Raw genomic sequence first — 27829 nt, forward strand, 5'->3', positions numbered from 1 at the left:
AATGTTGAGCCGATGCGGACTACTGCATCGCCTATTCCTACACTGCGTTCACCACTTTTGTCCTAACTCCATTTGACTCCGGTCTGAACCCACCAGAGAACCCATCCCACGTAATCTCCACATCTTTATCTGTGGTCTCGTATAACTCAAACTTGAATCTTCGAAACAGACATGCAACAGTCAGAAGCAATTCTGCACTCGCAAGATGAATACCAACACATGCCCGGGAGCCTTTAGAAAATGGCATAACATATTTCTCCTTGCTTTTATCGGGCCCGAGCCATCTCTCTGGATCGAACTCATGCGGATTTGGGAAGATATCTGGATCGAGATGTATGAAGTGCGTGCTCATACTCACTTCCGTACCAGCGGGAATGGTCCAGTCACGGAACTGTAGGTCTTCGTTCGGTGCGATGCGAATAAGCCGCACAGTTATCACTGCCTCTACCCGATGCGCCTCGAGAATGACCGCACGGAGATATGGTAGCTGTTCCAATTTGGCCCAAGGCGGCGGGTTGTGCGGATCTGGAATCGCCTCTTGGAGCTCTTGAGTGAGCTTCGCAAGGGTATCGGGGTTCTGTAACAGATGAAACCACAAGACCGCAAGAGTATGTGCTGTCGTATCTGCTCCAGCACCGAGTAGTATGAGCCCGTCGTCCATCAAACGTTGCACGGTCTTTTCTGACGCCGGTAGGTCGCTATCGCGAAGTTCCTGGAAGATCGTCCTGTATTGTCCCCGGCTCTCGCCAGGTTTACCGGCCAGTGTAGCTTCAACTTGAGTTTTGATCTTTCCTTGTACGCCCAGAAAGAATGAAACCGGTTCACTGATTTTTGCTGCCAGATGAGGAGGAATTTTGCTTAAGGTATCAGCCACCCAGGGAAGATGTCGATTCGTTATCGATGATTCTGTCATGGACTCAATAGCATGTTTCCATTCCGGCGAGAAGCCTGGCTTGTCCAATAAACCATAGCTTTCTCCAAATGCATAAGTGGATATTATATCCAAAGTCAAAGACATGAATGCAGTGTGCATCTCGACAACGGCTTTTGATAGGGCATACTCCCTCAACGCTTCACAGAGTCTGTCAACTCTTTCTTGAATGAGAGGCTCTATAGATATGACAGAAGCTCTAGAGAAGAAGGGATTGAGTGCTGCTCTTCGGAGTCGATGGTGGTCGTGGTCGATGGTGCCAAACACTGATTGACCGCCAGTTCGACCTACAAACCACTCTGACTTGTTGCGGCGGCGTCCACCGGCGGCATAGAGTGTGCTGTACCAGTCCGGGTCGCGTACATGGAGCTCGTAGGGGTTGATTCGTACGATAGGGCCATATATCGAGTGCAAGCGCTCGATTTCCTTGTAGAATTGCCCACGTTTGACAACATCGAAATAGAATTCGTACCAGTAGGTGAGAGCTGCCAGGGGTGGGCCGGGAAACCGTGCAATCGGACTCAACACCAGGCGCTGCAAGGTCAAGTATAGGCAATATCCAAAAAGTCCAATGAGGGCAGAAATGGCGTAGAGTACCTGCATCTTGTGGGTCGCGTCGCACGTGGTGTCTGGGAACTTGACAGTAGCACAATGCCGACATAAGGTCAAGTAATGAGGGTAACGATCATCATAGTCCGGTCTCGAACTGTGCTTCCGACGTGGCCGAGCATGGAAACCCTATGCTGACGGAGATCCGATTGCAGTGAGGTTGCTCGGCGGAGCTCCGGCACGTGACCTAGAAGGGCGTGATTTGTCCGGCACGTGACCGGAAGTCCGACACGTGCGTTTCCATTTTGGGAGGCCGATGCGACCCGCCCTTGTTTGTGTAACCCACCATACAACTCGCGCGAGTGACCTTTCACCAAGTGGGGTGGATACACATTGCAACGCCGCATCGCTAGATTACGGACCAATGGCGTACCAATGCACGCTTCTTTATTCTACAACTTCGCATATCATCCAAGCATGGGAAAGTATCATCTCAATATTTGCTTGCACCTCCAGCCATGGGCTTCTTCCTCACACTTCTTCGCTCGCAGCTCTTTACCAAACTCCCATACCCAACATGGAGCTTTGAGGGGCAGACAGTTGTCATTACAGGGTCCAACACAGGACTTGGCCTAGAAGCTGCACGCCACATTGTGCGGCTAGGTGCTGCGAAGGTCATCCTTGCCGTTCGAACTATCTCCAAAGGCGAAAAGGCAGCCGAAAACATCATCGAGAGCACTCACGTCACGAAGAGTGTACTTGAAGTCTGGCCTCTTGATCTCTCTGACTACGAGTCTATCAAAGCATTCGGAGCACGCCTTCAAACCCTAGATCGCCTCGACGCCTTGATCCAGAATGCAGGCGTGCTCACAAATCATTTTAAGAAGGAAAAGGAATCCGGGGTGGAATCGCACATCGCCATCAATTCCGTGTCTGCCGTCTTAATTGGCCTGCTTGCTTTGCCAAAGCTCAAGGAAACTGCACGCAAGACTGGCACTCGAACGCGACTTACTTTTGTCGGATCAGACCTTCACTTCATCGCAGCATGTAAGGAGGCGGAGCATGATGGATCGTTGTTCGATGTGCTTAGCGATGAGAAGATTGCCGATATGAGTGACAGGCAAGTGCAGGATTCTACCCTCTTCTCGCATCATCTTCTGACTCCTGTGCAGGTATCGAGTGTCAAAATTATTGCTACACTACTCCGTCCAAGAGCTTGCTGCTCGCAGTCCGTTAGGCTCGGGCTCCGACGTCATTATTGATGACGTTACGCCAGGAGCTTGCGAGAGCGATTTGTTCCGGGATGAGATAGGGTGGCTACGTTCAATTATCCAGCCTATCATAGTTAAAATATTTGCACGAACTACTGAAGCCGGCAGCCGGGCTCTGGTTCATGGCGCCAGACCTCAGTTGGAGCCAGAAGCCCATGGTCGTTTCTTGATGGATTGTAAAGTCGTTTCGTAGGTCACACTTTCACACTTTTAAACCCAGAATTCATAGGCTAACACGAATATTAGTGACTGGGACACAGTGACCAGCAAATGGGGCCAGGATTTGCGGAAACGGTGGATCAGTGAATTGTTTCCGAGACTGGAGAGCGTCTCGCCGGGAGTGACGAATGTTCTACAACAATAGAACATGAAACGGCCTCGTCACAGAGCCAAAAAAGATTGCGGAAAATCCAACTCGATGTCTTGGAATGCTTTGGCAGGAGAATACTCCAGAACAACTCTTACAATTGACAGGAAACAAGATGAATCGAGCCTAGCTTATACCCATAGCTTTGGGTATTGATCAGGCTTAGCGAGTCGGAATGTACTTCAGTATTATGTATCCATATTGAAAACTTGCGAACATGTCCCGGACACGCTGAAATGCTTCTGTTGCAGTCGACCAATTATCACACATATTGCATGAGACTCAAGACCTTCCATTTCAATCGGCAGATTTACATTGCCACGACGACCAAATGGCCATGGGTTATAGATGCAGAAAGTTTGAATGACCCTCAAGGGCCCATCACAGCTTCCCCTCCGGCTTTCGTCTCTTTGAAATTAGCTATCTTCTCCTGCATCCTTATTGCATGTCACAATCACACACCCCACGCTGGATCCACAACCAGGCGTCCCATTTGGATTGCCTTTTCAAGACCGCTTCGTTTTTCGGCCCCAACGGGTCTGGGGTTGCTTGTCATCCTGGAGACGGACCCGAGCTCCTCCTCGGTTACCAAAACTAGGATATGCGGGAGATCCGCGTTTCGGGCGAGAGCCAGCGGCAGGGGGATCGGGTCAATGCAATTCCTCTCCTAGAATAGCACCGGGTCAAACTGGAAGTACATACTGTACCGTTCAGTCTCGTTATGTCCCACGGACCTGATTCTACTCTACTGTCAGGCAATTCCGGGAGCATAGATCATTTTGCTGTATGTAATCATGGCTTTTGAGTCCCTCCATTTTGGAAATGCGTCAACCAAGGACAAGCTATTTCCGGTGAAGGTATCGGAGGCTAAAGGTGACTTTCACGGTGCTCTCAAGTGCCTTATTATCATCGTCGCATTTGGTCTACTATGGCACCTCTTTCGTCGCCGCAGCCTTCCACCAGGCGCAAAATGGCCTCCAGGCCCAACAGGTACACAAATTTACAGCCTCCGTCTCTCTCTCTCTCTTTTCTCTAAACACTATCCAGGCCTCCCTCTAGTAGGTCGCGTATGGGACATCCCCCGAGAACATAGCTACAAGCGCTTCAAAGCGTGGTCAGACAAACACGGTCCTATCTACAGCATCAACATCTTCGGCGTCAACCACATCTGGCTTTCTTCCGACAGAATCGCCAACGATCTGCTTTCCAAACGGGCTGCAAAGCACTCAGACAGACCAAGTATCAACCAACTAATCAACAGCAAGACGGATCCAGAGTACCTGCCCTTGCTTGGATACAATGGTAAGTCTAACTACAATTCAGTCTGAGATCTACCGTGCACGACTCTTCCCCCTCCGCAACTACTCGTCTCACGGCCCAAATATACCTACCAGACTAACACCCCCAGCCCACCACCATCGCCAACGCAAAATTGTAACCCAATTCCTCTCCGCCTCAGCGCGAACAAACCACCAAGACATCCCCTACTCATACTGCACCCAGTTCCTAGACGAACTCCGCGCCAACCCAGACGACTACGAAAACATAATGGAGAACTACACCGGGCGCGTGATATCGCGGCTGGCCTTCGGCGTGCCGGACCATTACCTAGAAATCAGACAGCACAGTCATGGTCTGCTGCAAGCGATTTCGCCAGCGGCGTACATCACGAATATCATTCCGCAGCTGAAACTGCTACCGAGTTGGGTGAGTCCCTGGAAGTGGATCGAGAAAGCTCGCCATGCGCGAGAGAGAGTCTGGTTTCTGCAAAGGCACGAAGAAGTTAAGAGGAAGGTTGCGAAGGGCACGGCGGAAGACTCGTTCATGAGGTACGTGCTTGACAGGCAGGGAAAGACGGATGTGAGCGATCTAGAAGCCGCGTACATGGTGGGTATGATCGGGTTAGCTGGTGTGTTGACGACGTCGTCTTGCCTGATGACGTACCTCCTCGCCATGACGCTGTATCCAGAGTGGCAGACGCGGGTGCAAGTTGAGATTGACGAGGTGTGTGGGGAGAGGAGGCCTGAGATGCGGGACGCGCCGAGGATGCCGGTGCTGAGGGCTGTGATTATGGAATTACTAAGGTGGAGACCGATTACACCTAGTAGTATGTTTTTATCTAGGGAAAGTAGTGCTGTGAATTTGCTGATGATGCGATAGGTATCCCACACGAGACGACAGAGGACGATGTCTACGACGGTTACTTCATCCCCAAAGGGACTTACATCCATCCAAATCAATGGGCTATTACTAGGGACGCCGAGGTCTATCCCGATCCTGAAGTGTTCGAGCCAGCGCGGTGGTTGGACCCAGCGTACCCTTCGTACCGCGAGCCTCTGACCGAATATCCTTGCATTCGCAATTTCACCACATTTGGGTATGGGCGCCGTTTATGCATGGGCATGGATCTCGTCGAGAACGAGTTCTTTGTTTCGATTGGCGCGATGGCTTGGGCCTTTGATGTGGCAAGGAAGGTCGGAGATGATGGACGCGAGGTTGAGATTCCACGACATGATTATACGACGTATTTGATCAGTAGGCCGAGAAAGTTTGCCTTCGATCTGAAAGCGAGGCAGTAGGGTGTGAACGGCACTACTGTACCTTATGCGGGCGAACGTTTGACTTGGAAATACCATATTCCTAGGGCTCTGTTAATCCAGTCCAATCTCAAGACCTACATCGTATTGTGCTCAAACGAAATTCTTAGAGTCAGCACCTGAAGAGATATGTCCATATTGGTACTAGGTGCAGTATTACAATAACCTCTACACTTCTCTCGTACAACAAAGTACCCTATGTCTATCAACGCCAATTCAATGCACATGCAACGCCCTTATACCAAAGCAATGCACCTACAGCCTAAGCCTCCCCTCTTCAGAACGCCCACCAAACAACCCCAAAAAGCCACCACCTCTCTCTCCTCCATCTCCAGACCCTCTAGTTCGCTGTCCTCTATCAACCTCATCCTCCCCACCAAGCCACCTCGGCCTCTCGAAATTCCAATCTCTGGTCTCAAAGGTATTTTTCACCCTCGCGCTGAAATTTTCGAAGAAGTTGCCACCCTCTTCTTCGTCGTCAACAGGCGGCCTCCTCCTTCCCAGCGGCTGCCGTCTCGAACTCGGCTCCGCATTCGCAGCTAAAGGCGGGTTATCACTGTACCGCTCCCCGTTTGGCGAAGCATTCCTCTGCGCAAGCCCAAGACTGCCATTGTTGGAGGAAGATTGGATCTCGCGCTCGATGAGGGCACGGCCTTCGCGCCAGCCGCCGGTCCCCGCCGCCTCGACAGCCTCGTCTTCTTCGTCCTCAAGCAGATCACCGAAGCCACTTATGTTCTTGACTTTCTTGTACAGGCCGAACGCCGTCGCGAGTACCGGCACGAGAATGAAGATGGGGAAGTAGTCACTGAACTTTTGGCCGACGGGCGTGCTTTCGACGTATTGACCCAACAGCTTAAAGAAGCTTGTTTCGTGGACAATTGGGCCACGCGGCATGAACGTGACGAAGTTGTACGAGAGCGGGACGGTCAGCTTCGCTAGTTGGAGGGAATACCAGGTTGCAGATTCTTGGTATGTGTTTCGACGGACGAGCGCACGATTTCCCCAAATCTTGACTTCGGTCAGAGAGAAGAAGGAGCAAGTGAGCATGTAGCAGAGCCACATGGCGGCGATGAGTTGACCGCCAAATCCTATTTGGCCGCGCGATGAAGAGGGGTGGTGGACTACGCTGCGGCCGATGATGGAGAGCTTGGAGTCGTAGACAAAGGAGCGGATGCATTCGGACCAAACGACTGCCAGGGATGCTAGGGATGTGAGGATCCAGGCGAAGTAGAATAATGTCGGTATAACGTGTACGTGAAGGAGGTATCGAGTGTAGGGCGTGAGCAATGTGAATCGATCCATGAATCCACCCTTGGCCGCCTGGAACTGTGACGTCTTGAACTCTAACCTCTGGCTTGCTTTTGAGTCGAGAATTGCCTGAGTCTTGACAGCCTTGTGGATCAAGCGATCCCATTCGCTCTCAAACCGCACCTTCGCATGCCTCGCTCTTTTCAACTTCCTCGTCAAATCCGCAAGATACCTCTCCGTGATGACGGGCGGTACCGTTGCGGTGCTCATCCGTCCCACCACACTCGCCCTGCTCTCTGGGAGACTGCTCTTCTCTGCCAACTCATCAATCCATTCCTGAAACTCCCTTGCCGTAGCGTTCTTTCTCTGCTTGAGCTGCACAACCTGCCACTCATACTGGTCCAGCTTATCCATGCTCTCTGTCAACTTCTCGTGAAGCTTAGGCGCCTGTGCCTGCAGTCGTTTCAACCTCCCGGTGATACTCGCATAGCGGTACAGATTCCGCGGAAACGCAACGAGTCCGTGACCCATCAAGTATATCGCCAAGGCAAGCGACCACGCATACGCCAGTGCCATGACCGTACCCTTCAAATTCTCTAGATCAAATCCGTTGTACCATATGTAGTACACCAGACCAAGCACTCCAGTCCCCAGCATCACAGCCCAATATCGCCCATTACTCTTCACGCTGTACAAAGCTCGCGCCTTGGGTTCTCGGTACCCACTATCGACGTACTCGCCCAACAGTGGGAGGATAGCCCATGACAGTACGAACGTGAGCCAGTACGTAACGCGCCATGATTTGTAGACGACGGCTTCGCCGAGCCAGATACCCTTGGTACCAGCGCTGCTAGCGAGATCGATGGGTACGAGGAGTACGATGGAGGCGGGGAGTGCGATGGTGAGGAAGACTGGGACGGTCACGTATGCGGGCGTGGTTCGTAAGGGTAGGTAGTATCGTAAGAGGAGGAGTACGGCGGCGGCGATCGTAAGGAGAGCCAGGGCGAAGAAGGCGGTTGAGCCAGCGGGAGAGGCCGGCATCGTGGAAGGAAGCGCACGTCGGCGCGCATGCAAGATTGTTCGCTGGAGGGAGGCAGAGCGCGGGGGAAATAGCGGTACGACCTGGAGTTGAACAGAAGGTTGCGTCGGGAATTACATCTGAGTGAGGCGGCGAGGGATGGAAAGGAAAGGTTCATAAGCAGACAGGCAATCAACCCTTCGGCATGCGGAAGCTGCGGTTTCCGTCGCGACGTCCTTCACGTCCTTTTTGTTCTACTTAGATCAAGTCGCGAGCATAGCTAGCTCGGAAAACAATGAGGTCCGAAAGCCCCTACCATATTCGACGCGGTCACCATGCTCTCACGTCTCTGCGGTACCTGTGCTTCAGGGTCCTCGAGCCGCCGTCGCGCATGCAGTCGTCATACGATAGACGAATATACCGTTTCCGCTTGGCCCGGCTACGGCCCGGTGATTAGCTAAGTCTTCAAGCCAAAACCATCTAACGAACCTGCCGAAGGCGATTGCATCATTCAGGGCGACTGTCTTTCACTGCGGGGCGCGCATCGCATTTACTAATCACCATCCACCTTCTGCATCTGCATCTGCGGTGATCTTCCGCCATCGAGACCCTGTATTCCAAATCTCACACATCACACCTTACACACTCCGCCCCTCAAGTAAGTCGCATAAAACAGCAGCATCTACCTGTTTTTGCATTCGCTCGTATCCGAACTGTTTTCACGAAGACTCTACACCCCTCACTCTAACACAGCTTCAGTAACCGAGTACAACCGCAACCATTTCCTTCCTCCGGCACTTCTTCACGCGCGCTCCCAGCCCCGCCACCATGTCCGCCACAAAGACCAAGGTGCAATCCATCATCGATGAGAACCCCGTCGCAGTCTTCTCGAAGAGCTACTGCCCCTACTGCCGTTCCGCGAAGCAGCTGCTGAGCGACAGCGGCGCAAAGTTCTACGCCATTGAGTTGGACCAAGTCGGTATGTACACCCCTATGGTATCGAAGCATAGTAGATGAATAGGCGCTGACAAGAGTGTTCTGTAGACGACGGCTCCGCGATTCAGTCTACGCTCGCCGACATCACCGGCCAGTCTACTGTCCCCAACATCTTCATCGGACAAAAACACATTGGTGGAAACTCCGAGCTGCAGGGCAAGAAGAAGGACCTGCCTAACTTGCTCAAGACCGCCGGCGCTGTCTGACTATCTGAGTCGAAGCTGTAATGGCATACCTATAGCATAGTAATCATAGACTACGGATAAACGAAGTCGATTTCCAACTTCAGGCACTTTGTGATGGACTCCAGAGAACTCTTTAGGAGCGAGTGTGAAAGCATATTAAGTGATACGGGTGATAATGCTAATTTGTTTACTTGCTGTCAATCGTGATACTGCCAAACAATGCATTTCAAACATGACCATTCGAAATCTAACAGGGTAGTCTTGGTTTTGGACTTATACTCCACCTGCCTACTTCATACACCGTCACCACTGTGCGTAGATATGATGCGACTACAACACCCAGTTTTAGCGGGCGTTGTAATGCTCAAGCCCTAACCATGACAAAAGCCGAGGCCCTCATCCTGCAACCCTTCATCCCCGCCATCTATGTCATTACGTTGTTTCGAATGCTTGCTTTACTGTCGTGTCCTCGTGCCTCACTGATCCAACAAACCCCGCACTATATCCTTCCACGCCGATGCAGGTTCCTAAGTCTGCATCGCATCCGTGTAACTCTGCGCCGCCGTAGTCGCAAAGTACCTTACATCGACATCATCATCTTGCTGCAGCTTCTCCAGATTGGGCAAGATGCTCTTTGTAATGAGATCCTGTCCCTTGGGGCATCCCTGGCCAGGGGTTCCTGCTTTTTGCAGTGCAAGTACAGTGCCTTGCTCTGGGAGCTGCTTGAGAGTGTCAATGAGGACGGCGTATGATTTGGCAACGTTAAATCGGATGTTGGGAATGTCGTCGTTAACGAGCTTATCCATCATAGGGAGAATGGATGCCTCAATCACGTCGAGACTGAGAGCGGGTGCGAGGGTCTGGCCTGATTAGCGGATGTCCGTGGGAAGGGGACGACAAACATACCGAAACAGCAAAGCAGGTAGTCATTCGGTAGAGGTAGTTGGGATGCTGGCCCATGGCCATCACTTTGGGCACAATGGCCTCGTTGGCCCACTCTACGCCGAAAACCTCGGTAAGCTTCTTGAGATTCTGCGTAGACGCCTCGCGGATGGAGAAAACGGTGTCGCCGAGCCAGCTCATACATAAGCTGCTAAGCTTTTCGTCGAAAAACTTAACACCTAACTGCGAGGCAAGAAGAGGGACGTATTCGATGATCGCCAGCCGTACACGCCATTGCTTGTCTTCTGCGAGCTGGACAATGGCCGGTAGAAGAGATTGTGAGAGAAGTTCAATGCCAATGACTGAAGTTTGTTAGGAGGCCAAACTCATGCACGCGGCTAGCAACGTACCGTTATTTACCAGCTCAAGCTTAGATATTATGTTAAGCCTAACGTCTGGGAATTCATCTTTGAGCATCTGAAGGAACATGGGCAGAAGATGTGAAATGGTCCTACAGCATGTCAGCAAACGCACGTCATCGGGGAACAGCACGTTCTTACTCGTCCTTGCCGAGAATTGGGGCCAGCCCGCTAATCTGGGTACCAAGTGCAGCGCGAACATGTTGCGATTGGTCGGAAACGAGCTCCTCGATGCTTGGCATCACCTCCTGGAGCAGAGTCTCACGTTCGAGGAGCGCGCAGAAGCCCGGGATCTGCCCCGCGATAGCACTTCGCACCTCCGCCTCGGTGTCCTTTAAAAGCTTTACGAATGCGGGTACCAGGTCTCGGTTGACAACCTCCTCGTCTACGGCTTTCGCGATCTAGACTAGATTAGCTTGGATCTAGTTTCACCTGCCCGATGGACACACCTTCTCAAACCGATCAGCAACCATGTAGCGCACCCTCCAGCTCTTGTCTTCGAAAAGACTCCGCAGAGCTGTGAGGAGCACGCCATGGCTCGACTGCTGCTCCTTTGGCACTGCCTCTGCGATTGCGATCAAGATATCCACCGTCAAAAGTCTGACACTATCCTGGTCGTCGGCCGCAAGGTGCTGAAAGAGGGAAATCATCTCATCGATAACGATGGCCGGTGGCATACACTTGATGAATTTTGCGAGGTTGTTTGCGGCCTGTCGTCGCACCATCGGGGTGTCATCGTGCACGAGCTGGCCATAATGCTGCCTGAGCTGCTCCTGCGATGGTGGGGGAGCTCGTGTGTAAGGTACGCAGTAGAGACCGGTCGCCGAGATTTTTGAGGTGAACCAGTCGGCCTTTGACAGGCGCAAGACGAGCGGGATGAAGTACTCCTCGATCTGTTGCTGCGAGAGCTCTTCGCAAATCTTGTTCAGGGATTCGACGGCCTGCCAGCATCAGTAAAGCGGCCCGTTTCGTTGCAGATGTGCGCTCACCTTCTCTCGCACAAGCGGCTCTTCTATCGCAGCGAGGTTCTCCAGAGGCGAGAGCAGCACGTGTCCGAACTCTGGACCACCAACATATTCGACGAACTTGCCCAATTCCTCACTCAGAGCTGTCAGCACTTCATCTTCATCTTCTACCGATTCTGTGCGCTTCGTTAGCCCACATTAGGGTCCGGTTTACTCTGCTGCAGCCTACCATCGAGGAAGGGTATCAGCTCATCCCGCGTCCGCTCGGCACCCAATGCCAGAGCTATCGTGTTGAGGCGGTGGATGGCGTTCAATCGCAGCAGCACATCGTCATGCTTAAGCTCGTCGATGAGAACGGCGATCGGATACAGCTCGTCGTTTTGGTTTGCTTCCATGTTGCACGGCTGCGCTAGATCACCAGGGTTTGTTCTTCGAGGGGCAGCGACTGTCCTCGGGGGTGCGCGAAGGGCAATGAGGTATCAGAACGGCGCGGTGGGGCCTTCTGGAATTACTCCTGCGCGAATGTAAGTCCGGCGGGGGAGTGTGCTGGGGACCTGGGGTGGTGTGTCGCGGTGTTGACGTACCAGGTGCTGGGTGGGGAGCAGGCGGGCAGGTGCGACGGGGAGGGTCGGGGCGGTTTTCAGGAGATGGAGTGTGAGTATGCGAGTAGAAAAGGTGCCGCCCTTCGAGTGCACTTTGTTTGTTTTCGAGGTTGGCGTGTTGCGTTTCTTGTCGTTGTTTCGTGCTTGCAGTTCCTGGAGAGTGGGTTTAATTACTTGGCATCGGGCTGTGGCGGGGCAGGTGGCTGCTTCCAATTTCTCTCTGCGCGCCAGAATCTCAACCCACATCAGCACCAACGACCATTGCGTAGGGTCTTAGTGGGGCCAGTGGAGTTTCCTCGCAGCAATGAGCAGTCAGGCTCAGGAAAGAGATGGGATAGAAGAGGAGGCTCACAACAAGCCGTCCAATTCGGAAACCCAGCCACTGCTGGAGCGCAGGACCTCGCCCACCTCTATCAATAACCAACCTAGCGACAATCCCACCAAACAGCTGACCGCGCGACATGCTTTCGCCGTGTTGGTCACACTCCAGATTGGGTCTGGCATCTTCGCATCGCCCGCGCAGGTGGATAGCAATGTGCCATCTCCTGGTGCGGGCCTGCTTGTCTGGGTGCTTGGTGGACTGCTGTCATGGGCTGGAGCTGCCTCATTTGCTGAGCTAGGCGCTGCCATCCCCCTCAACGGCGGCATGCAGGCCTATCTGGCATACGTTTACGGAGATACCATGGCTTTTCTGATGGCATGGATCTACATCATGGCTGCTAAGCCTTCTGCTATGGCCATCCAAAGCATTGTGATTGCCGAGTCTATCGGTTCCATCAGCTCGAACCCCACGGCTGCATGGCTGCTGAAGCTTATAGCTGCCCTTGCTTTCGTGGTCATGGTTTTATTGAATTCGATCAACACCAAAGTCACCCTTAGACTGAGCGAGTCTTTCACAGGCATCAAGCTACTGACTGTTTTCTTGGTTGTGCTTGGAGGAACTGTGGCTGTCATTGCTCATCTGGTGAATCCGAACTCTTCTCTGTCAGGCGGTGAAGACTGGTATAGCAAGAATTGGTTCGCTACTCGATCTACTACATCGGAGGGACACACTATTGATTGGACATCCATGAGTACATGGGATCGGTACGGACACTACTCTGCTGCCATTTACGGAGGTCTTTGGGCCTATGATGGCTGGGATAATGTGAGTCACGTTACGCAGCCAGACTTTCGACAAGCAATGCCTTCTACAACAGTCGAACTAACTCAAGGCTAAAGGCAAACGTGGTAGCGAGTGAGATACGAAATCCAGGACAGGCGCTACCCAAAGCAATCAAGGCGGCCATGATCGTCGTGCTGGGCTCTTATGAGCTCGTGAACATCGCATACTACATTTTACTCCCCTGGTCGGCCGTAAGCTCGAGCGATGCTGTGGCCGTTGTGGCACTAGGTTCCGCATTTGGTCGCTGGGCGGGAGTCCTCGTTTCCATTCTTGTTGCTGTCTCTTGTGCCGGCTCCATCACCAGCAATGTCTTCACCATTGGTCGCTTGACAGTAGCTGCTTCAGAGCGCGAATATCTTCCCGCTATCTTAGGCCAACGAGGGTTGCCTTGGCGCCAGACGCAGGCACCAATTCTCTCGAGCGACCCTGACATTGATTCGCAGATGAATGGCATCGCTTTCCAGAACCAAGACAAACTGTCTCACTTCGATGCGCCTATGTAAGTTTCGTTATGGACCCACTCGTCCCCATACTAATATCTCGAAGCTATGCGAATCTCTTGGCGCTTTCACTCACCCTCGTCTACATATTCACCGGAAGCTTCAGAACTCTATTGACCTTTGTGGGAATGGCAATGTGGGTCTTTTATGTCAGTACCGTGTTGGGCTTGCTCCTTTTACGTCGCCGTGAGCCAGAGCTCCACCGACCGTACAAGCCTTCCGTGATCCTGCCTGCCACGTTCGTCATTGTAGGCACTTTCATTGTTGTTCGTTCTGCCATCTTTGCGCCAGCACAAGCAGGTGTACTAGCATGCCTTCTGATCATCGGTACGTTGATCAGTCGACTAAGGGCTAGGTGATCGCTTGCGCTGCGGTATGTAACACACGTCAGCATTTGTACAGTGGGCTAGGATTGCCCACATTATGCATCACACAATAAAGCCGTCTACCATGATTTCAAGCATTGCATGAAGTGCAAGGGAATGATTCAGTCTTAACATTATTATACTTGGCTCAAGCAATCTTTCGTTTATAGCTTGCCCTTCTCCTCGTCATCCACCCCAACAACAGTCTCCTCTGTGCTCAACACCGACATCTCCTTCTCCTTCTGCACGAGCCTAATCTCGTCCCCTTCCCCACCATCCCACTCCCCCTCTTATTGCCCCAACTCCCTCACTCTTCCCCCGCGACGACTTGAACCGCCCCGTCAAAATCCTCTCAAACGTCGTATTCCCGAAAATCTTCCTCATCAACGGCCTCAACGTCGGCAGCACCCCCGCAACCATGTATATCCCCGACTCGGCAATCGTCCACCGCAGCGGATCAATCTGCTCGTAGGTGAAGTCGTCGAAGGACTTCACGCGCAGGAAGGCCGCAAAGCGCATTACAGCGGCTACGACGCCGCATACACAGACGGAAAGTACGACGGCTAGGCCCAGCTTCGTGGCGAAGGAGACGCGGAGTTTGTACAGCGCGGGGATGGGGATGGCTACGACGATGAAGGTCGTTATGACGTTTGGAATGGAGAGGAATTTCCAGAGGATGAGCCCGTTGATGGTGCATAAGTCTTGCTGGCTCAGGGACCAGCTTGCGCTGAAGGGACGGCAGTTTGCGAAGGGGATGATGACTTGGACGAGGAGGGTGACGAGGCAGAGGATGAAGGTTGTTCTGATGACGAGGCGGTAGCGTGCGGAGGTGCGGCCGAAGATGGTGTAGAAGAGGCAGAGGATGGACATCTTGGAGAGGCTGGTTGTGAGGGGGCAGACGAGCTGCATTGCGGTGTTTAGCTGGAGGGAGGTGGTGAGGGTGGCGTAGGATAGGGTTAGGGCGTGTCGTCCTGCGCCGCCGATGTGCACCATCACTATTTACATGTCAGTGAACAGTGCTGGATGGGGTGTGGGAGGGAGAACGTACGGAAGCCGAGCGTTATTTTACTGACGCAGACGAGGTATGTACCTGTCATTAGACTTATCATGTACCAATTGGCTTTCTGCTCGCCGGGCTGCTTTCCGTCATTGCAGAGGAAGCGAGACGTGTAGAGAAGCGTCATGAAGATTGTTTCGAGGACGAGGAAGGCGATGCATGTTGCGAGTAGCGGGCGCGAGCTGTTCTCTTCTGCGTAACCTGGCGGGAACTGGTCGAGCGATGGGAAAGATGGAGCGGAGACCATGGTGTACCTCGACTCAGATACTGTGCTAGTGTTGAGGATTGACGACCAATAAGGTATGGAGTTATGCCGGGTACAAAGCACACAGTCTATCCTGTGAACAAGTGCAGTTGCGTACTTTGGGTTTACTCAAAAGAGTATGAGGTGAGGAGAAATGTCATCGAAGTCAAACGAAAGGATGAAAATGCCTGACAGCGTCGCAGTAACGAATGTATATATCTCTTTACGATCCAGGAAGGCGGTTCTGTCCTACCACACGCAATATACGACAGGCTGCATGAGTATATTAAATCGCCTTCAGGCCCCACAGCCTTGTGCAACCTTGCTACCGGCGTTCACCCCTACAGGGACCAGCCAGAAGTGGTATTTCGGGGTCCGGAGATACTGCACAAGTGCCAGAACAAGGAGCTACCGCCATACGAACACGCCTTGGCGACGGTATCGTAATTTGATTCGGCCAAGGAGATGCGGATACCTGCAGAGGGGTAGGAGAAGAAACACGGCTGTTGCACGATGCGTATAGCCAGGCGCGCATTCTTGACGATTTGCAAGGCTGAAGGTGTGCTAAGGTAGACGTTCTCATGGTTCGTAGGACGCCTTGCGCAACTCTACAGGGCACGTCGGCGACGCACTGGACATGCGTTCCCGGTCATCGCGCTGGTTCTTTAGCTCATAAACTGTAGCCAAAGAGGGCCGCAAATATCCATTGGATGGGAAAATGGACCATACCAAGGTGGCCTTCCTATTGAGATTGGAGCACAGCGGAAGGAACCGTTTCGGGCGAAGTGTTCGCTGATGCCGCCTCGACCCTTGAGCGGGAGGCTTCGGTTACCAAGACTCGGAGATGCGAATCAACGTTTCGAACCGTCGCAACGGAGGTGTGAATAACATGTGGAGTGGTCGCGCGAAGATACGCCGGTGGTAAGGCGTGCAGCACGTGTGGGGGCTGAGCGAAGTACCGAGGCCAGGGTTGAGGCCAGAAGCGGAATGGTGTACGCCGTACGCTGGCGTTCGCCGTTTATCTCACGTCTACTCTTCAAGAGACGGCGACCTGTTCGACAACGGATATCCAAGAAGTTTCTGGACTTCGGCGACATCGACTTGCGTGTTTATTTCAATCTCGAGACGGGAAGCGCGGTGCCTCCACAGGTCGGAACCTCAGGAGTCTCTGCTGCTAATGCATGCGGGCAGTGGCTAGACACTCATATATGAGAGAACCAAAGCGTACCTTCGATGACTAAGATGTGAATGGTGTTTTCAGGCATGTCGTTGATACCGGTGGTCGAGAAAAGAGCGGTTGAGGCGCGCTAGCGGTGCGGGCCGTGGCGAGTGGAGGATTGCGCAGAGCTGACGCTGACCTCCAAGTCATTATTCTCTTCCTCCCTGCTCTGCTCTCATCTTGATATGTGGCGTTTTTGGACTCAACAGCATGTGTCTATCCAGAAGTATTGCAGTCCATCAGCTGCAGCCTGCTCCGCACAGAACTGTATCTTCCTCTATTCGGCCTTGCTCACAGTCTTATCCATGTCTGCGTTAGCTTCCAGGTCCTGAAAGATGACCTCTCTTTTCCCCACGTATGAGAGAGTAATGCCTAGGCAGGCGCATTGTCGCTTTCGGGTTCGCGAATGACGACATCGCCGTCTGGTAAGCGTTGTAAGAGGCGTGGGAAGGCCATGGGTGCAGGTCGAAGGCGGTATCCTAGCAAGCGCAACTGGTGTGGCTCGTTCCGTATATCGGCGCAAGGCACCTGAAGGTCGACAGAATAGGAGCAGACGTCAATGGGCCGACCATAAGAAGGCGTGAAAAGATACTGTATGCAGTGGTGTGTCGCAGACTCTGTCCGCAAGACTAAACAAATCTCTAAAATATCTAGCCCTTAGAGGATATGGTGTTAACAGCCATCCAGCACGCTGTTCACATACCTGCGAACCCCAGTACCGAAGGAGAGCGAACGCATTGTGAATTCGTAGCTACTCCACATGCTTTTCTCATGAACTTCACTTACGATTGGACATCACAAAATCGTCCAAATCCCGATCATCGCAAGTTCTCCCTCTCTTTGTCTGCATAATACGCAATGACCCTCATCAGACTAGATGAATCATCTCCTCCCCACCCCACCATCCCTCCCATTCATCTTCCTTCCCAAAGATCTCCCCTCCATCGCCCCCACCAAGAATCCCGGTCCTACAACCTCAAATAAGCCCCCTCTTCCCAGCATCTCCCTCACCACCAGGAAACTTTGCAGCCCATTCACCCACGCTACCCTACTTCCCTCTCTCGCTCCATGCGGTGCCAACGCCACGAATCCGGTCTCCGTAAAGATAACTTGATCCGCACTGAAAAGCCTAGAGACTGTCATGACGAAACTCGCGGTCTCGGCTGCAGTGGGTGAGGGGTTAGGCGAGGCATAATGCTCGTGGAGGGCAGTTGTACCGCGGTCCGACACCTCTTTTAGGAAGACGAGGATCTTAGGAACGAAGCCCGGGGGGTTGGAAGACATAAGGGATACGAGGCTGGAATTTGTGTTGGACGCGGTGATGAGGTTGTCGAAGATAGCATCGTGATTTTGGGTAGATTCGGAGAGAACAGGGTATTGGTTTCCTTGGGCGGCGTAGAATGCTTTTGTGGCGTACCAGATGCGTATGATGTGAACGAGGGTTTCTTTGTGCGTCATGCGTTTTTCTGGTGATGATGTTGGGGTTGGAATGGTTTGCGTGATTTTGTCGAAGACTTTGCCGCGGACGGCGATCATATGGGCGCATTGTTTGTCCAGGATTGCGGCGGGTGGACCGTTCATTGCGGCATGGAAGTTCATCGGGCGCCAGGAGCGGTGAGTTGGGTTGACGAGATCGGGGCGTAGGTCGGGGACCCATGATGGGAGAAGGTCATGACTGAATAGCTCAGGGGCGGAGAAAAGATCGTCAGGTACGTGTTCTAAAACCTTCTCTGCATACTTCATAACGAGACTCTGGACTATGTCCATGACGGCTGGACTTCGGCGTTGTTCTAGACCTGCAAAAAGAAGGACGGTAAGGCCCGTGGAGGATGTGCTGGCGCGCGAAGTCTACGAACACTTCTGTAGGCGATGACATGTAGTGTGGTGTAATACGCAAGCTCAAATCCTGGGGTATGAAGCCCAAGATTTCAAAGACACGATCTCGATCGTCTTTGCAACCCCATCGCTTGAAATCCTTTGTTCGAACATAGATTTGCATAGTGTAGTCTTGAAAGATCGTGGTTCCGCTATCGTTCGCTTGTAACTGATCGCGAGCGTATACTAGACCTAGAGGATAGTATATAGATCCACCATCATGGTCTTCGTCGAATGGTCTTGGTACATATTGCTCCGCAGCCCATAACATCTTGATTGCTCGTCGAAACTGTGTCCATGGAACGGTGTGATCTCCTATATGCAAGACAAGATCCTTCACCAACAAGACTTCCTGAATGACCCACATACGACTAAACCAAAGTCGTTCGAGAACTTCGTCCACATTGGTTTCGACACGCGTAGCCATGATCTCAGATGCTACATCTGGATTCATGCGGAAGGTGTTGAGTTCAAGAATAACCGGATGCGGACGAACATTATTATCACACTCGGGTGACCTGCTTGATTCCGCTAGGATATTCATGAAGTCCAGGGCGCCAGAGGAAGTCTCAGATGCAGGGCCCAACCATGCTATAACCGATTCGGCTGTCTTGTAGATTTCATCCATCCTCGCGACCTGATTCGCCTTCTCACCTAGGTCTTCTTGATTGATGCAAACGCTGTACAGATCAGCGGCTAGAGGAACTCACTTTGACTTTTGAGCGAGAACTCACGCATCGACCCATATTGTCAACACCGCGTCCTCCTGCCTCAGAGCCCGCAAGGCAAGATCGAGATTCCCCCTAATTTCTAACCTCCCACTCTCTAGAAAGAGCTCTCCTCTATAGTAAATATATTGGTTGAATGTTCTTGGTCTCTTATTCCAGCGCCGTGGGAGGTGGCAGATTCTTTGTGCAAACGATAATATCATACAGTACTATGATACACCAGCTGCCCCCTCTCCACCGAATTTTGTATTTCTGGGCATTTTAGCGGTGTGGGTCGAGAAGAAGTGAGGGTGTTGACTGCAAATCGACTCTCTACTTCACTTTCTCGTCTGTAACATCACCATCAATCTGAAGGCCTTCGCGGGTACCCATGCATAACGAGGGACATCCGAAGAATTTCTACGACTACCCGGACGCCCCATCCACAACAGCAGTGTGTCTTGATGTTCGGAACGTAGACTGATTTCACGTAACCCACTCATGCTGAACATTACACCACAACAACTCAGCGGGATTCTTGAGCCATGTTCGCAGGCCCTGACTTTTCGACGCCTGCAGAATGGAGCGCGAATGCCAGCAAGCCGTTCATAGGTCCGCATTCATCATCATGTGGAACCCGAGATTCGCCACCATACCGAATGATCAAAATGGACTGAGCGCTCAATATCGGAATTTTTCAGTAGCTATTGGTACTGGAGAAACCACTTTCATGCCTCTGTATATCTCCGCATCTCTCTCTTGTGACCACTAGGCGGCCTCGTCCTCGATCTCAAGATTGCCTACCTTGAACTTTTTCCCCTTCATATCCGCATAGTCGTTGTGATTGTGGTAGCTCTTCACCCTTTCTCTCACATATTCCAATCCTCTTACAGGCGTCGCGTTCTCTGCGTCTTCCCTCACTAATCCTAACCTCTTCAACAACGGCGAAGGCGCAGGCTTGATATCGACATCATTTCCCGGCCTTACGAAGTAGAACAGTCCTAGGCGATGAATATGCGCCTGATCAACTGGCGGCCGTACTACACGGTGAATTGTTGACTTTAGGTATCCCGCGGACCAAAAGTCAAGCGTATCACCAACGTTGCAGATGATGCCGTTGTCGACTGGTGGCACGTACTTCCACTCTCCAGCCGGAGTCTTGAGCTGCAGGCCCGCAACATCCTGGCTCCAGAGCATAGTCAGTGACCCAAAATCGGTGTGTGCGCGGGACCATGTGTTTTGCACTTTCGCATCGTCTTCCTGGCTTCGCGGGTGATACACCATGTATCGTAAATGATCTTCGCTAGGTGTGCTATAAAGATGTTGCTTCGAGAAGTAGTCTTCTGGGAGTTCAAGAATTATAGAGAAGAGCGTAAGGACTTTGACGGCAACTTCCAGAGACCGCCGGGAGAAATCCTCGATTTCGGAGCGGTATTGTTGAAGGAAGGGCTGGAAAGGCTCGTCCTTGTTTGAGGGAATGAATTTGGGTATGTTGACTGACTCGACGTTATCGAGAACCTCGGTGCCCATAATCTTCTTTTCGTTCGCCTAAAGTGCACGTCAGAGATGATCAAATGGTTGCAAACTCGTTCACTGACCGCGCGATAGCCGAAATAGTTGCCCTTGGCAAAATCGCATCGGTACTTTGGGTCACCCTTCTCTTCTAACGGAAGATTGAAATACGCTTGACCGATATCATACTGGCGCTCTACCTCTTCCTGCGTAAGTCCAGTTCCGGTTATGCTGAAGAAGCCTGTCTTGTGGACCTAGCAGAGAGTCAGCAACCATTTCTTGTCCACGTTCTCGGTCAACGCATACGGCGTCTCTGAGGTCTTCTGCCAATCTTTGCTTTTCTCCCGGCTCATCATAGTGAGCAAGATCAATGACTTTGATGTCGGCCCAGTCAAGCTTCTCATTGGTCTTGCTGGGTCTTTCCCAGTTTGGAAGGGGTGCAGGTGCAATGGAAGGCATGTTGTCGCAATGTTGACTCGCAACTTTCAGCTCCCAGCTGGTCCCAACACGTATAAATACCGCGGACGTGTTCTTTTAAGCAACGGTCAGCTGCAATGTTCCGAGATGCATACCCATGTCATTACGCCCGATGCTAGGTCGTAAGCACGCAATACCCCGCCAAGAGGGCGTAATCGCCACAAGCCGGTAACAGTTTGCGGTCTGCTCTCACCGCTAGATACCGCATGTCGATAACGAGGCGTCTGTTTATGCTAAATTCAGTAAAGGTTTCGCAGGGTCTTCGAATCAATGGAGCGAAAACCCGATATCCTACGATGGTAAAACGGACTTGGGCGGTATAAGATGCTTTGTTCCAAGAAAACTGTTGTTATGAGACATTGGCATTCGTTCTGAGCTCCATCAGACCCTTCATATCGCGCCTCTTCCGGATCGACAAAGCCATCATCACTGCAATGGCCAATTCCTTGAAACTGCCGAATGAGCTGCCTCCACCAGGAAAGGTCGTCTCACCTGCATCACCAGTTGTTGAGCCCCGAAACAACAACGATGCTCTTCTCAAAGCCGCCCATCGCAAAGTCGACAAGCGCCTTCTCCTCTGGTATGCATTCGTGTACCTAATCATGCGCATACACGTCTCCAACATCTCGAACTCGGCCATCATAAATCTCGAATCTGGAGATGGAATCCGTCGTCAGCTCGGCAATCTCTCATCCTCACAATGGGCATGGGCGCTTTCCATCTTTTATTATCCCTACATGTTCCTCGAACCGCTCGCTACGCTAGCTCTGAAAAAGTTCAACCCCAATGTTTGGATGTCGCGGATCATGCTTACGTGGGGTATTATAAGCATGTGCCAGGGGGCAACGCAGAATTATGCAGGTATCCTTGTCTGCAGGTTCTTCTTGGGCGCTGCAGAGGCAGGGTTCTATCCAGGAGTGCTGTATCACTTCAGCTTTTGGTATAGGACTGAGAGGTTGCCGCTGAGAATTGGATTCTTCTACGCATGTGGTATGTTCTCGGGAACAATCAGCGGCCTGTTGGCGTATGCTATATCATTCATGAACGGCGCTGGTGGATTGGCTGGTTGGCGATGGGTGAGTAACATGGGAACTTTTATAAACTTTACCATCGCTGACTTTCGCAAAGCTCTTCATCCTCGAAGGAATGCCCGCTATATTCTTTGCGGTTATCACATTTTTTTCCCTTCCGAACTACCCCGAGACTGTCAAATTTCTGAACGAGACCGAGCGCAAGGCAGTCCTCGATGATCTTCCAAAACAGGCACCCACTATGCAAGCAAAGACGTTCAACCGGGAGCAAGCAGTATCTCTGTTCAAAGACCCAACGTTCGTTCCCTTCCTGATGATCTGGATTACGCACGGCATTGGCGGTTGGGGAATCTCCTTCGTCTTACCTACTGTCATATACGAGCTCGGCATCTCCGACACTGCCATTAGCCAGGTTATGACAATGGTAAGCTTTACAATCCTCTCCCCAGGAGTGCAATCCGTCTAACGTAATCCAGCCCCCCTTCACCCTCGTCTTCGTCATCCTCTGCTCATTAGCCTACCTCATCCACACAGGCCGCCTATCCCCCTGGATCGCCGGTCTAGCCGTCGAAGTCACCCAGATAATCTGCTACATCCTCCTCATCACGGTCAAGAACTCCGTCGCAAAATACATCTTCGTCATGATTGCAACCGCCGCATCGCAGTCTTTCTTCGCGCTCATGTGGCCGGAGCGCATCCGCGCTGCGAAGGGCACTACGACGGCAGGGCTGGCGATTGGTATCACGAACGCGAGCGCTCAATTAATGGGTATTGTGGGTCCGCAGATTTATCAGGCGAAGTTTGGGCCGACGTATAGGGTCAGCTATATCTGCTCGATTGGGTTATTGTGTGCGTGCTTGGCGGCGATATGTACAAGCTGGTACTTTGTGAGAAGGGGGGATAGGAAGGCTGTGGACAGCGAAGAGGAAGTCTCGGCGCCGTCGTCTGTGGATTTAGTACCGTCGAAAGCCGCATATTGAATAGAGCACCAGGTGATAGGAGAGCTCTAAGAGTGATAAACATCGTGGAGGTGGAAGTTCTCCCTCACATCACCAATCAGCGGCACAAGCTGTGCAATTTATAAAGTCGAATGTAGACAAGGGGGTGTGGAAGAAGTAGGAGTTAGAAGTAGGAAGGCGACACAGAGGTTGACTGCACTATTAGTACTAGCAAAGCGCCTTCGCGTTCCATGGTTCCATCCTAAGCATACCACTTAACAACCCAACAAAAGTCACATCAGCTATTCCCACGGACGTTGCTTGACAGCAGGTGATAATGTGCTCAGAGAGACTCAGGTGCTAAGCAAGACACAGCAAGAGCCTGTCCTCGATTCAACATTTCAGTCGCCCAACAATAATAACAGGTTCCCTTTCCCACCATTATCCCCTATCTCACGCCCCAGGCGTCCTCCTACAAAGCGGCCTCCTCCTCTCCAACGTATTCGCATCACACGTCAACCTCGCGTCCTCAATGCACGTCAACTGCGCACCGCCTGTCCACCATCCATTAGCCCAACTCTCACTCTCACTTCCCTACCAACTATACACTCACAGTTATTAATGTCGTCCGGTACGCACCGCCCAGTTTGCCCATTAACATTACAAACATCCTGCTTCAGGCTCGTATTCGCAACGCAGCAAGCGCCGGTCGGAACCGGGCGGTTGTCATTCTGAGGTTTGGGCGCCGCGAGGGCGAGGAGGGGGAAGAGGGTTATTGCGAGGGTGAATTTCATGGTGGCGGTGGGTGGGTGTGTATGCTCCTTTCTTTAAAGATGAAATATACAGCGGTAAGCGTGTAGCGTGCAAAGAATATAATCGAACCGGCGATGTGTGAAAAAACTGACAGTAAATAGACAGTAGAATGTAATGGAGTGAGTGGCTGCAGAACCTTCCTTGTGCGATGCTCAAGTGGGTTTTATACTGCAAGATGGCAAGATGAAGCTATGCCTTAAGTATCGTGTTAATGCTGCAAGAGGCTGGATTGCTTCAGCGCGTGGCCAGTGCTAGAATGGAAAGCCTCAGATGGCCGTCTGAGACACCAAGACGGCGCGAGTAGCCGTGCGCTAGGGTAAGATGGAGCTAAGCGATGGAGTGGGCAAGCCGGATTAGGAAAGGCACGATAGGGACTGTGGATGTTAAGGTGTTTGGAGTTGTCAGCACTGCTAACCTCAGGTACCATAGGTAGCTATGCATGGGGCGGATAAACGGAACTCTCTTGCATTGTCGATGTCTAGGCCTGTTGAAAGCGACTATACTTGAAGCACTACTCCTATATGCGAAAGTGATTGTGTAAAGGAAAGTCGACGCGAGACGCGATGGAGCTGGGGCCATGTTGTCAAAACGTAGCGTGAAACGTGACACTACAAGCTTGAATGCCTCGGTCAGTTTAGCGATCTATAGGACACTTCAAACGTTCGCGAATGTTGCAGGAAGCATAGTGCGTATTCCTGGACGTTATGTCAATCTTGCTGGAGTTTGATGTGTTTGGTGACTCCGCTACGTCGCGCTCGAGGTTCTCATGAAATTCGAACGTGTAAGTAATTTTGCTGGACTAGAGTATGAAGCAATGCATTTTTCGTATTATGTGTTGGAAATTGAATAAGGAAATGAGAAAGAGCATCAATAATTGTGAAGGGGTATGTAACAGAAAGGAGAAACACCAGATAATAACGCCTCTCGCCATAGACACATCTTGTCCCTTTCTCCATCTAATGCCCAGCGCCCGACCAACCATACATCTTACTTCTAGCTCTCTTTCTTCTTTTTGCCTTCCAGCTTCGCTTCCAGGCCTTTCTTCTTCTCCATCAAGGCCCTCTGCGTCCTCTCCGTATTCTGCTTCTTCAGGCCAAGCTTTACATCGTTCAAGGCTTTCTTCAGATTAGCTCTCTTCAATTCTTTTTTGGCCTTCTTCAACGCCTTGTCTGCGGCGACACGCTCTTTGGTGCCCTCTTTTGTATCTTTGATCACCGTCTCAGCTTGCAGGACAACAGTTTCGAGCTTTGCAATGTTGCTAACGAGGGATTCGCTGATCGGATCTGTCTATGCGTTAGTGGGTGCGTGGCAGAGGTAGTAACATGTTGGACTAACCGTCGTCTTTGTCCACGACTACAAACTTATTGTCTGCATTCATCAGATTCGGAGGGTTGAGCAATTTCTCCTTCTGGATGGACCGTGTGCCGATCACAAGATCAACAGGCGCTGTCTCTGATACCAAGAAGCGCATTTGGTTGAACACTCTCGGGCTGGTCTGCGAGAACCACGATACACGAACGAACCCCAACACTTTGTGTACTTCACCAGTGGCAACCATGCCACCATTGCCTTCCCTTGGTGTCAAAGGCTGAATGTCGGATTCGGCGAAGCCAAGACGACGCGCAAGATCCATAGAGATAAAGTTGCCTTGGGTATTGCCGGTGTCGAGGACGCATCGCGCTGGAGCAAAGCTGCCGCCATCGCGTTTGTAAGCAGATACTGTGAGTGTGTACCAGTTATCTCTTTCATCGAAGTACTGTAGAAGTTAATATTTCCGCTGGACTTTTGAAAAGAACACATCGTACCTCTGCATGGGTGTCTTCTACTTCGGCGATTTCGACAGTGGCCGCCAATTCCCTCTTCAAGTTCTTTGGACCGAATAGCGCGGCCTTGAAGCACTGCCACCACGATACTTCCACCACGGCAACATGCGTTTGGCGTCGCTTGATGGCTGCTTTTCTGGCTTCGAATTCTGGGTTTTCGGCTACGATGGTTTGTGCTGAGACGGAAGATGCACGACCACGTGGTAGCTTCTCAAAGTCCACGGAGAGGTGCTGCCCCTTCTTGTTTGAGTCTGCGTAGATTGCGTGGTTAGCTGTGGCCGGCCCGAGGTATGGTGCAGGTCAAAGTCTGGACACCGTATGGAGGATCTTAGGGTAAGACTAGCCGCAACACGGCGTCCAAACTTCGGGATTATACCCCTAGCAGGTTGAACTCACTGAGAGCTGGAGTCTGACTCATATTGACTGTCAGTTTGAAATAGTAAGTTGGGATCTTTGGTAATATCCGTGCCGCAACTCGGGGAAGGACGAAGGCTTAAATGTAGGCAGGCTGAGCTAGACGTCTGGTCGTTCATTATGAATCAGACGAGCAAGGCAGCGAAATTGTGTTTCCAGGGGCCATTTTGAGCCTCATCGCAGCGGGGGTAAAAGCCTCTGTCACCGGTTCTGCGCAGCACTGACTGGAACGTGGAGGCCGTGCACTCAGCAATGTTTATGAAGTAGGCGAAGTATTGGCTTTGGGGCCAGGAATCGACCACGCGGATGATTGCGCCGCCCTCCATCAGTGTGTCGGGGGATGCTACCCTGGCCGCCATCAATATTTTGGGGGTCGGTTGTGGCGAGTAATCCGTTGGCTGAGCGCTCGCGGGGGTCATGTCGAGCGCGATATGCCGCGATGTCAGGTTTCTATCCCTGATATTGGGTCACGCTGCACTCAGCTGCGCACCTGTGGCATAAGAAGGTCCTTCCATCTCTTACTGTTCACTTCTCCTATCCTTCCGCCGTCCGCCTGCTTTGATTCCGCGGCATCTCGCAAAAGATGTTTTGAGCATTGCCCATCATCCTCGGCCCCCACTGTCGCCTGCGCACACCAACAATCCGGCGTTGCCAGAAGATGGCCGTAATGCTATCACGTAGCAGCGGTTCGCTTGAGCCTTGAGGCGTTCAGCAGTATAGTACTGCTTCAACCGTTTGGATACGCTTTGTCGATTGAGTCGGCCTAGGAGAAACAACACGACGTCCAAAATCGCGATGAAAGCTTGCGTGCCCGCACGATGTGGCGCGACTTCCCTCATCGATATCTGCGAACCTACCGCGAAGTTATTGTGAGGTGGTTCGAACTTGTCGTTCATTCGGCGGTGGCTTACAGCCTCAGGCAGGGAACTGGTGGAGGTTGCATGAACAGGCTGGGGTGTTCAGCTCTCTAGCGCGAGGCTGAAGATTCAACCTGGAAGGCGCAGACACAGGTCTTGATCGGTCAAGAAGCTGCTCAGCTATCAGCCTTGTGCCGTTGCCTGATCTTGGGTTTCGGCGATCGCCGAGGTAACAGCTGAGGATTGAGTATGAGGAGGGGTAAATTCGCACCGTGCTCCAGTCATAGACTCGATTTGCTGACAATCTGAAGGGCTGCCCAACGTGAGCTCGCACTCATATGAGGCTGCACCGTAACCTCGAAACTTCCTGTAGACCGGTTCTCTCCTGCGAAAGCCAACGATGTTCCTCGAGACAAGTGGACATGCGTAACTGCTGGTCCAGCTAGACGATGGCTGATGGTGGTGTTCGTGGACGCCATGGCGCATGCCACGGGATACATTTGGCGAGAGAGTTCAGAAATCGGGCGGCAAAAGGGAGAGATGGAGCGATATGAGGTGTGAGGCAGCAATTGTCTTTCGAGGAAACCACATGGAAAGCCACTCCGGTTTATGACTCTCGAGTCCTTCAAGAAGCTAAAGCTAGAGCTGCAAGCAGTTATGGACCAAGTCGGCGGTGTGCATGCACGCTGGACTTACCTTGCATAGTCGATGCTCACGAGGGTAACCCGCTGCAGTTGGCAGCATCCGAATGGACCAGAGCCCTGCGCGACTTGACGATGATAGGCCGGAACTGAGCAGATGC

The 27829-nt window shown here is 52.0% G+C and overlaps 12 protein-coding genes across 12 annotated transcripts; 5 read left to right on the forward strand and 7 right to left on the reverse strand.

Moving 5' to 3' along the window:
* Window positions 1–37: 37 nt before the first annotated feature.
* Window positions 38–1534, reverse strand: N0V89_001482 (uncharacterized protein; the record flags this gene model as incomplete). Its single annotated transcript, XM_056210293.1, has 1 exon — window positions 38–1534. One exon carries the CDS (start codon window positions 1532–1534, stop codon window positions 38–40), a length of 1497 nt encoding a protein of 498 aa, XP_056077115.1.
* A 464-nt stretch (window positions 1535–1998) lies between these two features.
* Window positions 1999–2742, forward strand: N0V89_001483 (uncharacterized protein; the record flags this gene model as incomplete). Its single annotated transcript, XM_056210294.1, has 1 exon — window positions 1999–2742. One exon carries the CDS (start codon window positions 1999–2001, stop codon window positions 2740–2742), a length of 744 nt encoding a protein of 247 aa, XP_056077116.1.
* A 1346-nt stretch (window positions 2743–4088) lies between these two features.
* On the forward strand, window positions 4089–5697 carry N0V89_001484 (uncharacterized protein; the record flags this gene model as incomplete). Its single annotated transcript, XM_056210295.1, has 5 exons — window positions 4089–4108; window positions 4166–4176; window positions 4229–4420; window positions 4527–5225; window positions 5279–5697. The coding sequence occupies 5 exons, from the start codon at window positions 4089–4091 to the stop codon at window positions 5695–5697; spliced, it is 1341 nt and encodes a 446-aa protein (XP_056077117.1).
* Window positions 5698–5970: 273 nt separating this feature from the next.
* Window positions 5971–8004, reverse strand: N0V89_001485 (uncharacterized protein; the record flags this gene model as incomplete). The annotated part of the gene is made up of 1 exon (XM_056210296.1): window positions 5971–8004. One exon carries the CDS (start codon window positions 8002–8004, stop codon window positions 5971–5973), a length of 2034 nt encoding a protein of 677 aa, XP_056077118.1.
* An 805-nt stretch (window positions 8005–8809) lies between these two features.
* Window positions 8810–9183, forward strand: TTR1 (Glutaredoxin; the record flags this gene model as incomplete). The annotated part of the gene is made up of 2 exons (XM_056210297.1): window positions 8810–8960; window positions 9026–9183. The coding sequence occupies 2 exons, from the start codon at window positions 8810–8812 to the stop codon at window positions 9181–9183; spliced, it is 309 nt and encodes a 102-aa protein (XP_056077119.1).
* Window positions 9184–9689: 506 nt separating this feature from the next.
* Window positions 9690–11823, reverse strand: TPD3 (protein phosphatase 2A structural subunit; the record flags this gene model as incomplete). The annotated part of the gene is made up of 7 exons (XM_056210298.1): window positions 9690–10022; window positions 10069–10406; window positions 10455–10555; window positions 10605–10864; window positions 10913–11404; window positions 11453–11604; window positions 11658–11823. The coding sequence occupies 7 exons, from the start codon at window positions 11821–11823 to the stop codon at window positions 9690–9692; spliced, it is 1842 nt and encodes a 613-aa protein (XP_056077120.1).
* A 511-nt stretch (window positions 11824–12334) lies between these two features.
* N0V89_001488 (uncharacterized protein) lies at window positions 12335–14054 on the forward strand (the record flags this gene model as incomplete). Its single annotated transcript, XM_056210299.1, has 3 exons — window positions 12335–13177; window positions 13252–13694; window positions 13742–14054. 3 exons carry the CDS (start codon window positions 12335–12337, stop codon window positions 14052–14054), a joined length of 1599 nt encoding a protein of 532 aa, XP_056077121.1.
* A 170-nt stretch (window positions 14055–14224) lies between these two features.
* On the reverse strand, window positions 14225–15364 carry N0V89_001489 (uncharacterized protein; the record flags this gene model as incomplete). The annotated part of the gene is made up of 3 exons (XM_056210300.1): window positions 14225–14325; window positions 14372–15055; window positions 15109–15364. 3 exons carry the CDS (start codon window positions 15362–15364, stop codon window positions 14225–14227), a joined length of 1041 nt encoding a protein of 346 aa, XP_056077122.1.
* A 2098-nt stretch (window positions 15365–17462) lies between these two features.
* On the reverse strand, window positions 17463–19083 carry N0V89_001490 (uncharacterized protein; the record flags this gene model as incomplete). Its single annotated transcript, XM_056210301.1, has 2 exons — window positions 17463–18376; window positions 18474–19083. 2 exons carry the CDS (start codon window positions 19081–19083, stop codon window positions 17463–17465), a joined length of 1524 nt encoding a protein of 507 aa, XP_056077123.1.
* Window positions 19084–19930: 847 nt separating this feature from the next.
* On the reverse strand, window positions 19931–21133 carry N0V89_001491 (uncharacterized protein; the record flags this gene model as incomplete). The annotated part of the gene is made up of 3 exons (XM_056210302.1): window positions 19931–20710; window positions 20761–20928; window positions 20981–21133. The coding sequence occupies 3 exons, from the start codon at window positions 21131–21133 to the stop codon at window positions 19931–19933; spliced, it is 1101 nt and encodes a 366-aa protein (XP_056077124.1).
* A 452-nt stretch (window positions 21134–21585) lies between these two features.
* On the forward strand, window positions 21586–23162 carry N0V89_001492 (uncharacterized protein; the record flags this gene model as incomplete). Its single annotated transcript, XM_056210303.1, has 3 exons — window positions 21586–22227; window positions 22280–22606; window positions 22659–23162. 3 exons carry the CDS (start codon window positions 21586–21588, stop codon window positions 23160–23162), a joined length of 1473 nt encoding a protein of 490 aa, XP_056077125.1.
* A 1764-nt stretch (window positions 23163–24926) lies between these two features.
* N0V89_001493 (uncharacterized protein) lies at window positions 24927–26174 on the reverse strand (the record flags this gene model as incomplete). Its single annotated transcript, XM_056210304.1, has 4 exons — window positions 24927–25216; window positions 25269–25689; window positions 25739–26007; window positions 26153–26174. The coding sequence occupies 4 exons, from the start codon at window positions 26172–26174 to the stop codon at window positions 24927–24929; spliced, it is 1002 nt and encodes a 333-aa protein (XP_056077126.1).
* Window positions 26175–27829: the final 1655 nt, after the last annotated feature.

Source organism: Didymosphaeria variabile (genome assembly GCF_027946475.1).
Source record: "Didymosphaeria variabile strain IMI 356815 chromosome Unknown scaffold_1, whole genome shotgun sequence".
In the NCBI taxonomy this organism is placed as follows: domain Eukaryota; kingdom Fungi; phylum Ascomycota; class Dothideomycetes; order Pleosporales; family Didymosphaeriaceae; genus Didymosphaeria; species Didymosphaeria variabile.